At 40.9% G+C, this 11,366-nt stretch overlaps 1 protein-coding gene across 2 annotated transcripts in view; it reads left to right on the top strand.

The window, feature by feature from the left end:
• The window catches only part of fn1b (fibronectin 1b), a 37,004-nt gene continuing 25,638 nt past the window's right edge, over nt 1-11,366 (top strand). For both annotated transcript variants that reach the window (XM_077518718.1, XM_077518717.1), the window contains exons 1-14: nt 1-281; nt 1,854-1,979; nt 2,135-2,272; nt 2,640-2,771; nt 3,539-3,676; nt 3,758-3,904; nt 4,000-4,182; nt 5,187-5,369; nt 5,503-5,679; nt 6,184-6,339; nt 6,424-6,552; nt 7,613-7,756; nt 8,159-8,280; nt 8,388-8,556. In XM_077518718.1, coding sequence (XP_077374844.1) covers nt 140-281; nt 1,854-1,979; nt 2,135-2,272; nt 2,640-2,771; nt 3,539-3,676; nt 3,758-3,904; nt 4,000-4,182; nt 5,187-5,369; nt 5,503-5,679; nt 6,184-6,339; nt 6,424-6,552; nt 7,613-7,756; nt 8,159-8,280; nt 8,388-8,556 — 2,086 coding nt within the window. In that variant the 5' untranslated portion in view covers nt 1-139. The remainder of the gene's footprint in view (nt 282-1,853; nt 1,980-2,134; nt 2,273-2,639; nt 2,772-3,538; nt 3,677-3,757; nt 3,905-3,999; nt 4,183-5,186; nt 5,370-5,502; nt 5,680-6,183; nt 6,340-6,423; nt 6,553-7,612; nt 7,757-8,158; nt 8,281-8,387; nt 8,557-11,366) is intronic.

Below are 11,366 nucleotides of genomic sequence, written 5' to 3'. Positions count from 1 at the left end.
GTCTCCTCAGCCTTGATCACCGGCTGCACGGCAGTGGGTGAAACAAAACCCACTGATACAATCTGAGCTTTTTCTTCTTCTTTAGGGAGAGGAACTTTGCTTCTTTTCACTTAGGGTCGTCTTTCTTTTTGTGCGTAAAATGTCTGTTGTCCCACTCACGAGGGTTCTGGTGGCGGTGTGCGTGTGCAGCGTTGTGGTCCACGGCGTGCCAAAGAATAAAAGACAGAGTGGCCAGTATCAGGTGTATCCTGATTTCCACGACACAGAGGCTGTCAGTGCAGGTTTGTGCATGCATTTTTCACTAACTTTATTCCAGCAACTTTCTGCCCTGACTTTTCTTTGTAGGTTTATTATTTTAATATTGACGTTGATTGTAGTCACTGTTTTGATTTGATGATGTTTTACTTACATATATGCACTGCATTTATTTCTATATCGTGTCTTTGCAACTATAATAATGCTACATTCAATTGGCAGTGTCATTTGGGGGAAAGTATTAGTTTGAAAATACAGAATGTTTATTATTGTTTTGATTTTGCCTCATGTGCCTGTGCTACTATTATGTAAAGGTTCCTATTCGAATAAATGCTCAAACAAGCCATTCGTCTTGCTATCCTGCTATATATGTTACTAGTGAGGCAAAACTACTAAAAGACATTTGGTGCTACTAGTAGAGTCCCGCAGGCTACTAGTGTGAGGCACATGCTTACTAGTTGGGTTTAGTGGTGTTAGTAATACTGCGCAGTAGTTCATTACTAAGGTCTAATTGCATACTAGTAGGACAAAAGTGACACTAGTAGTGGGGTAGGGAAAACTTTACTTATAAGATAGTCGTTCTAAATGTGCTTTAATTTCCTCACTAGTAGGGGTGTGCTCAAAAAATCGATACGGCAATATATCGTTGCGGGCCTCATTACAATACACGTATCGATACGCAGGCGTCAGAATCGATATTGCTTGTTAACTTTAAAGAGGCAGTTAACATTTGCCGTTGCAGCTTGCATTGTAGCTAAAAAATAAAAAACAGCAGCGTCTTCGAAGTTAATTGCCTTCAATTAATGCAAAAATAGCTCACCAGTGATTGGACACTCTGTCTTGCTAAGAAAAATTAAAGCAGAGGAAGAATATTAATATTTATTTACTTAGAAACTTAACATTGCACATGTCTTAATGTACCAGTTTTCCTATATTTTGTTTAAAAACAAAGTAGAATGTGTTACATGAAAAAAATGCTGTTTTTGTTTCCCCAAATATTTCAAATAAGCACATTTTAGAGCTGTAATTTTAATACGTTGATATTTTTGCTCATATCGGCTCATGCCTATTAATAATTGTTCCCGGTGTGTCTGTGAAAGCTGCAAATTTAGACCAGGCACACCGCTTTGGTGGTAAACCAGAAGAGCTGCTAACAAAAATATTTTTGTCAGTCAGCATAACAAACATATCCTTTAGGCATACATATGACTATTATAAAATGCAAGAAAATTAATGTGACATATTGAGATACGTATCGCCATGAAGATCAAGTATTGGAACACATATGTATCGCAATACGTATCGTATCGCGGCCCCTGTATCGTGATACGTATCGTATCGTGAGGTTGGCGGCAATACCCAGCCCTACTCACTAGTGAGGGAAAAAAGTGTACTCGTACATGGACCTTAATTAATTGAATAGTGATAAATGGTTTTCGATCTTTGTCTTAATATTCCCCAAATTTCAAACAAGTTGCAAACTACAACCACAAAATAAACATCTTTAAATGAATCCTTTTCTGATGGTGTGATGCACATTGAATATTATTTTTTGACTGTTGACCTAATGATGCACTGTTTTGTGATCTATACTGCAGTTGGTTGCGAGGAAAACGGTCGCTCATTCAGAGTGAACGAACAGTGGGAGAAACCTTACCGGGGCAGCATACTATTATGCACCTGCAATGGAGCACAAGGCATCAAATGTAAAACTAAGCCTGAAGGTCAGTGAGTGAGAGTTTATTTATTGATTGATTTATTTATTTATTTATTAGTCTCATTATAATGGTATTTGACTTGAGCAAGCTCACAGTTTTTTTTCCAGCCCCTCAGAGTATTGTATTGTTATTATGTTGTGCTTCCTTTGTACTTTTATTAGTGGAGGAGTCTTGTTATGATAAGTACAATGACCGGACATACCGGGTTGGTGAAACCTACGAGAGACCAAAGGAGGGAATGATGTGGGACTGCACTTGCATTGGATCTGGTCGAGGCAAGATCAGCTGCACCATCGCAAGTGAGTTACCTAAAATATGCTGGAGACTTTTATTTGAGCAACACTTACACCGATATACAGTATATTTTATTTAACAACAGTTTGCTAGCTTAATGCTAACATATAAAGTGAATGGCCTTAATTAAGCTAATGGAGTGGAGACTGCTAATACAAACATAATGCAAGACGCGTTATGTGGAACTGAACCCACACTGCCTGTGGAGAAGTCACGCTACTACTAACTAAACAATCACTGACCTATTAGCATAAATGCTCTGGTAACCATAAACTTCAAACAGCTGGTCCTTTCACAGAACATCAACACATATAAGCAGATTATTCTCTCTACTACTGTACTTAAATGAACCTATCATGTTGTCATTCATAGATCGTTGCCATGAAGGAGGAAGGTCTTACAAAATTGGCGACACCTGGCAGAGGCCTCATGATACTGCCGACTACATGCTGGAGTGTGTGTGTCTTGGGAATGGCAAAGGAGAGTGGACCTGCAAGCCTGTGGGTGGGTAGTAAATAAACACGTTCTCACTGGTCGGACAGGCCAGCTTGCAAAGTGAATGAAGTCACATTCACCAACTCAAAGACCAGCTTGTGTTTAATATCGCTGTAAATATTTAACGAAGCAGTCAAACAAAGCATGTGCAACAGCACGTTTTCTCTTTACTCTTTTCACGAGTGGAAAACTTGGATTGGATTTTATGGCCAAGTCTCCCAAGCCTAAAATACAGGTTTGACTAAATAAAGACAACTAAACATTTGCCCAATTGTCCTGATATCCATCTTGTGGCCCATAAACTGTGCTCTCTGAGGATAAAGAGCGTACTAGTACATGGACCACAAGCTAGAAATCAAAAGGCGTTTTTCCACCAACAAGCCCAGGAACTTTGAGTTCTGGGTAAAGGGAGTTCTTGGTTGTAAAAGTTCAGCAGGGAATTTAAAATTGTGTTTCTACAGCATCTTAGAGTTCTCGGTAATTAACTCAAATTAGTTTGATTGAGCCCAGCTGATGTAAAAACAACGCCCCCAAATTTGACCAATTAGCCGTGGCCATTGCCGCCCGCCCCTTCAAAGTTCCTGCCTGGCTCAGCAAGATCCTGCGGCTGAGATAGTACTTGGATGGCCCCAGGGGAATTTAACTACCCTGGTAATTGTTGTTGGTGGGAAAACGCAAGAACTGAATTCTCCAAAAGTTCCAACGGTGGAAAAACGCCTAAAGATATCAAATAAATACTGAAAAAGAGTTTCATACCTGCTTGCATTTCTACCCAGCTGAGCGTTGCTACGACAACAATGCTGCCTCATCATATGTGGTTGGGGAAACGTGGGAGAAACCCTACCAAGGCTGGATGATGCTGGACTGTACTTGCCTGGGCGAGGGAAATGGACGTATCACGTGCACCTCGAGGAGTAAGTAGAAACCCACACGTACCACACACCCGTTTTGGTCATGTCTTTGTAGCTGGTTCTGACTCTGCCTCTGCCGCCCAGACCGTTGCAATGACCAGGACACCAGAACGTCCTACCGCATTGGAGACACATGGTCAAAGAATGACGCCAATGGGCACACGCTGCAGTGCTTGTGTTTGGGAAACGGTCGTGGAGAGTGGAAGTGCGAGCGCCACAACGCAGGCCAGGGTGAGAAAGGAAATCCAACGGCCTTCGTTTCACGCACCTGTGTTACCAGCTTCTCACACTGTCAATTACTATTTTTTTTTTTTTTTTTTAATCAGCCACAAGTTCAGTAGTGGTGAGCCCCCTCTATCCACAGCTGCAAACAGAGCCTCCAATTGAAGGCACCTGTCGCACCGACTCTGGAGCCACCTACTACGACGGACAGCGTTGGATTAGAAACCAGGGCAGCAAGCAGATGCTCTGCACGTGTCTGGGCAATGGGGTCAGCTGTCAGGAGTGGGGTGAGTGGAAAAGGAAAAGCCAAGATTCGCTCCTTTATTTGGGGTTTGATGAAAAGTTTTAAGACAAATCTCCAGTAGGTTGTTTTGTTACTCCGTTCAGCCATTGGTAGAGTTTGCCCGCTCTCTGTGAGTGTTACAGAGGTATCAAAAGTAGTCACACTCTGGGGAATTCAACCTTAAACATTTCTTGACAATAAAATCATATATGTGACCTCACTAGTCTAAACATGACATTGTGATTAATATTATATATGTGAAATATGAGTTATGCAGCAAAATCCAGGCCTTTTTATTATCCATCTCAGGGGGCGGCCATTTTGCCACTTGCTGTTGACATCACAGTTCCTCAGGCTCAGGCAGTGACCAATCACATTTCACCTGTTTTCTGAAGCTGAGCTGTGATTGGTTGTTACCTGAGACCTTTGCAACGGTGATGTCATTTTCCCTCGACAGCAAGTGGCAAAATAGCCGCCTTCGGGCTCCAGGTGGAGGAGTGGAACCGTCACTTGCCTTTGGTGCCGGTTGGCGTGGGTTCGCTCCTCCGCCTGGGAGACCATGTGGCTTACATGAAGTGAGCTTATACGTGAATGAGTGATTAAAAAATAAAAAAAATAAAAAAATAGCTGCCTTCTGATATTGATAAAAACTGCTGGATTTCATTATTTAATTCATATTCCACAAATGCAATATTAACCAAAATTTGTATTTTGAATAATGTGGCTGCATAGAACATAATTGTCAATATTATTTATTTATTTATTTATTTATTTTTGGGTGTGGGGGGGGGGGGGGGGGGGGGGGGTTAATAGTTAAAAGTAACTGGGGATAAAAGTAAAGGTAAATGAAAACAGTAAAAATAGAAGTACTTTTTGAACTCCTGTACTTAATTAAGAGTGAAAAAATACAAATTGGAATGTAAGTTTTTCACATGGAAGGAATATTTGGCTTCACAGAGGTTTTAAATCATCAAATTAACAGCAAATTGGTGTTATTGATATGTCCAGAGGCCCGGAACCAGGTGTATAGTGGCAACTCCAATGGCCAGCCATGCATATTCCCATTTGTTTTCATGGGGAAGACCTACTACTCGTGCACCACGGATGGACGCTCGGACGGCCAGCTCTGGTGTTCCACCACCTCAGACTATGAGCGAGACCAGCAGTACTCTTACTGTACTGAGAAGAATGGTAAGAAGAATGGAGGATGCCATTCGCAATCATGTTTTGACTTACAGTATTTCGAGGTGTTTTTATGATGTAGGCTCTGTAGACAAAAATCACACAAACATATTTTTCCGCCTTTGTTCCTCCATATCACCAGCCATCGTGGCCACACGAGGAGGCAACTCCAACGGTGCCCTTTGCCACTTCCCCTACCTGTACAGTGGCCGCAACTACACCGACTGCACGTCTGATGGCCGTCGTGACAGCATGAAGTGGTGCGGAACCACATACAACTACGACGCCGATCAACACTTCGGATTCTGCCCCATGGCTGGTGAGAATGAGAGATATGATGTAGTACAAGCTTGCATGCAAGGAGATAATTCAAATATAACCAACATGGCTACAGCCTATTTCTTCTTGGGCATGGTCTTATATACACTTATGATCAGGCTAATATCATCTGCTATATGTAAATGATAGAACCAAAAAGTACAACTTGGCATAAATAGTGTATTATTAATTTATTTAAAGAGTTGGGAATCACTAAATCTGACAAAAATCCCTAACTATTACGAAGTTTCATTACATTTGAACAGCTAAAATGTTTCAAAAGAACGAAAGATGTCAAAGACATATGGCTGGCATTGGGCCCACAGGGTCAATTCTTGGGTGGGTGAAATCCAGTAACTGATGTTTATGTGTTATTGAGTAACTGGCATCCACTACACTGGTCAGATTTGAACTCAAACAAAAACCAATCAATACCCACAAGCATGAGTACATAGGGTACTGTGGAAACACACAGCAAAGAGGACTGTTTGTTCTCTTCCCGTAGCCCACGAGGAGGTGTGCACAACAAACGATGGAGTCATGCACCGCGTTGGCGACAAATGGGACAAACGCCACGACGTCATGGGGCACATGATGGAGTGCACATGCATCGGCAATGGTCGAGGAGAGTGGAATTGTATCGCTTACTCACAGCTGCGAGGTGAGAGTTGCAAGATGCCATGAAACACTGTAGCTATGTCATCTGTCAACAGGGTGTGTTACTCTCTCACCTTTGCGTGTCCAGATCAGTGTATTGTGGAGGGCTTGACCTATGATGTCAACCAGGAGTTCTCCAAGCGTCACGATGAGGGCTACATGATGAACTGTACCTGCTATGGACAGGGACGTGGACGATGGAAGTGTGATGCTATTGGTAAGTTTTTGACCTTGGTGGAACAAAGTCTGTGTTGACCATAAGTTATTCTGAAGTCTTAAGTGCCTGAAAAGTGAAAATAAATGTCTTTGTCTGGCATATTTTTATGCCTACACATCCTTACATGTTTGAGTCATGAAAATATATCCACTTAAAACTTCCAATGGCTGGAATATACACAACTAGATTGTTATTCGGCATTCCACACCACAACGAGAGGTGCTATCCACCAGCTAGCTCACAAGCTAACAAGCAAGGGCCCGGTCCTCCTCTAGGTTAGTGGACGGCTAAAGGGCTCATCTGTTGTTTCACCGACTCACTTGGGAAATTAAACAACGGACACAGATCGTCTGTAAATTGTGGCACCCAGGGAAGATTCATTTTTGTGGTGTAGGCTTAGCTAGCTAGCTAGCTAATTGCATGTCTCTCACAATTGCCCCGAATAACAATTTATGTGAACAAAGTCGCTCAAGTTCTTACGTAGTGGGGGCCCAAGCCAAAGAATATCACTGGGTGCCGCCATTTTAGTGACGTTCCCAAGAAGTCACGAATACTGAAATGCAGTTTGCACGTTATGTACACAATTCAGGACTATATATTTTTTACATAGCAGCGACAATATGGTAGTTCTCTCTACATAGTCTTCATTATTATTCAAATAATTCAAATAAATTCAAAAATAAATTATTTTCAAACATGTATGTTCTATTTGAAAAACAAATCTCTGAATTCACTTTACAGGGTCTTTAATGACTTGGTCGATATGAACTTCTATCTGTTCTTTGACTAAATTTGTGTTGAATCACAGAAGAGGTAACAACCTAAAGATTCAGGTTCAACATAATAAATTGGACAAAAAGTAGAACGTTTTCAGTAAGAGGGTAATGCCAATTTTGTAAAAATCTGTCCCCTCAAACTAATTTAACACACAGCCATTAATATCCAAATTAAGCCCAATTAACCATTTACCTCCATGGTGTGTTAAATTTGTTTCATTGAAATGTATACTCTGTTTTTGGCTAGCAACACAACCACACGTCATTCTTCTCTCCTATAACAGATCAGTGTCAGGAGCCACAGACAAGGGCGTTCTATCAAATTGGAGAGTCATGGGACAAAGTCATCCATGGCATCCATTATCGCTGCTATTGCTATGGCAACGGGATTGGAGAAATGAGATGTGAGCCCCAGCAGAATTACCAAGGTGGGGAAACATTTATGCATTCCGAACATATCCTACTCCTCATGGTCAACCTCACCCACTACGCGACTTCAAAAAAAAAAGTGCAATGTCAAACTTTGTACTATAGCTCTCATTCTAAAGTTGCACCAGGACACAATTTTTTTTGTAAAAGTCTGACCAAATGAAAGAGAGATACATGCCAACAAATGTGGGTGGATAAATGATGAGTGGTGAGCATCATACTCAGGTGTTATGTCAGACTATGAGAACGTTTGTGAGCTGGTGCTTCGGTTGTGCCAAAGCGCCACAGAAGCCATCTTTCACCCACGCCAACCACAGCGACTGTAACACCGTTATGTTAGCGTAGAGGATGTCGCCGTCAGCTTCTTCCTTCTCTAATCGAGTCTCGCTGCAACTTTCCAGGTGGCCACAGGCCAGTCCAGGTCATCATCACGGAGGCGGGCAAACAGCCGGACTCGCACCCCATCCAGTGGAACCCCCCCTCATCTGTTCAGATCACGCAGTACATCCTCAAATGGAAGATTGTGAGTACTGATCGTTTGTTGTTTTACTCTGCTCCCAGCTTTCCTTAAAAAATAAAAAAAAGACATCTTTATTTAAGTCATTCATCTCACCTTTCTGTTCTTTCTAGAAAAATTCCCGCAGCCCCTGGAAGGAGGTTGTCGTTCCCGGTCACCTCAACTCCTACACCATCTCAGGTCTGCGTCCAGGGGTCACCTATGAGGGTCAGCTGATCAGTATCTTGCGCTACGGACAACGTGAGGTCACACGGTTCGATTTCACCACCACCCATGGTTCTTGTGAGTAGACATGGCTACAAGTTTCCAAATGTTGTCTTGATAACCCATACGTGCACATTCAACTACAAAGGTTGTCAAATATGATGCCTTTGATGGTTGAAGTGAGATAGATTGTACAAAAATGAGTTATACAGTCCACCTATCATACAGGCAAAGGTAACCAAAATATTACCGGTAGAATCTTTCACAATGAGGCAGTGTACTCCATTTCTACACAACTAAACATCCTCTTGAATAATCAACGGCATGTTAAAGGCCCAGTCTGCCGGCTTCACTCAGGAAATACAGTATTTAAACAAACAAACTACTTCTCAATTTACAGATCTTTACAGGGCTTCTCTTAACGTGTGGTGGTGATTTTTCTGTGGAAAGACAGTGTTTACACTCCTCCAGCCAATCGCAGAGCGGGGGGGTGGCGTGTCACAAACGGGGCCGGGCGAATTTGTCGGCTGCGTGACGTCACTCCCGCTGCAATTTGAAAGCACGCACGGATTATTATTATTATTTTTTCTCACTCACTCACTCACTCACTCACTCACTCACTCACAGAAGCTTACATGTGTGAATGAGTGAGTAAAAAAAAAAAAAATCAGTACGTGCTTTCAAATTGCCGCGGGAGTGATGTCACGCAGCCTACAAATTCGCCCGGCCCCGTTTGCGACACTCCACCCCCCGCTCTGCGATTGGTGTAAACACTGTCTTTCCACTGAAACGTCACGCTGTTTACAAAACAAACACAAAATGGCAAAATACAGGCTGGGGTTAGGACGAAATCACCACCAAAGATTAAGATAAACACAGATGTGTAGACTGAGAGAAAGTTAAACTGTGTACATCCTGTATTTAAAAGGTGCATTTTCCTGAGTGAAACCGGCAGCCTGGGGCTTTAAATAAATATATAAAGGGGGAAAAAAAACAACTCCCAACCAAAACAAAAAAAACAAAACAAAAAACATCTTGACAATAATATGTTCTATGCAGCCCCACTATTTTGGTTAATATTGCATTATTGGAATATAAGTGAAGCAGCAAAATCCAGCAGTTTTTATCAATATCAGAATGCATGACATCACAGTTGTTCAGGTCTGAAGTAACAACCAATCACAGCTCAGCTTCATAAAACGGTTGTGCTCTGATTGGTCGTTGCCTGCCTGTGATGTCATCTTTAGTTGACAAAAAGTGGCAAAATCGCTGAGATGGATAAAAACAACTGGATTCTGCTTCATAACTCATATTTCACAGAGGTAATATTAATCAGAATGTCATAGCTTATAGCATATTAATGTGAAGAAATGTGTAAGGTAGACTTCTCCTTTAACGCCAATAGATTCTTCCCGGAAAAAGTTTATACATGAGTATTTATTTGGCATATCTAAGCACTAGGGGTGTTAAAAAAAAATCGATTCGGCGATATATCGCGATACTACATCGCGCGATTCTCGAATCGATTCAATTAAAAAAAAATCGATTTTTTTATTTTTATTTTTATTTTTTTTTTTTATAAAGAGCTCAGAATTGTTCATTCGGTAGTCTTACCGATTCAACGTCTTATCATCATTGCCTTTTTTTTTTTGTGTGTGTGTGTGTGTGAATCGATTTTTAAACTTCCATTTTTAATGGAAAAATATTCAACAAAACGTCTGACTTCGGGTTAGGATTCACACCTTGAGCATGGAAGAATGTTATATGAACGGAACATTAAGCCTTAATATTTTATTTTAATGCTGTTCAAACATGAAACAGATTACAACCTCTATAAGACTGAAATTTCAGATAAATAAATAATACATTTTCATATAAATCTTACACTCTACAAGCTTACTGATTAGTATTTTCTAAATTTGAATGAAAAAAAATCGCAACAATCGACTTATAAATTCGTATCGGGATTAATCGGTATCGAATCGAATCGTGACCTGTGAATCGTGATACGAATCGAATCGTCAGGTACTAGGCAATTCACACCCCTACTAAGCACTAGTCTGCTTTTTGTCCTCTCATTTCAATGCACTAGTAGAATGACGAAGTGAGCCTTATTCTTAGTCACTCGATGAATGACTGTCTTACAAGTAATGTTTTTTCCCACGATAACTGCCACTTTGGCTCACTAGCAATTAAACCTTATTAGTAAACTACTGTGCTGTACTCGTAACACTGCTAGTCCATCTAGTAGGCATGTGTCATAGTCTAGTATCCTACGGGACCCTACTAGCTGCACAAAAACGTCAACTAGTGCACAGTTTTACCTCACTAGCAACATGTTGTCCTATATGATTTCAGAAATAACATAAACTATTGGAGAGCAGGAATGCAAAACTAGGAAGACAGTCATCCAACCAGTGCACTGAATTGTCTTACTAGTGAGAAAAGAGCGTACCAATTGACATTAAGGATTTTGCATAAATCCTCCTGGAAACTTCTCTAGAGACCCCTGAAGAATCGTATGTGTGATTATTTATATACTAGTAGAATGACTAGGATGCACTAGTAGAACAAAAAGTACAATTTTTTCCGATATCTTATGACATTTCTGCACATTAATTGTACAACTTTGGTATAGTAGCAGGACAACTACTATTTAGGAAAAACTTCTAGTGGGCATTTTGATGGTACTAGTAGCATCTAGGAAGTTATTGATTTGTCCCTACGACTTGTAGTTGGGTATAGTAGTGTTTTAATTAATAGTGCAGAACGATAGTATACGAGTGAGGTTTAATAGTGTAGGCTACTAGCAGGTCAAAAGTGACACTAGTAGTGAAAAAAAATATTCCGAATAAGATATAGTTCTTCTAAATGTAAATCTGAAGTGT

Source organism: Festucalex cinctus, chromosome 4, assembly GCF_051991245.1.
Source record: "Festucalex cinctus isolate MCC-2025b chromosome 4, RoL_Fcin_1.0, whole genome shotgun sequence".
NCBI classification, from domain to species: domain Eukaryota; kingdom Metazoa; phylum Chordata; class Actinopteri; order Syngnathiformes; family Syngnathidae; genus Festucalex; species Festucalex cinctus.
Note: the sequence above shows the minus strand (reverse complement) of the source record. Positions and strands in the feature narration are given on the sequence as shown.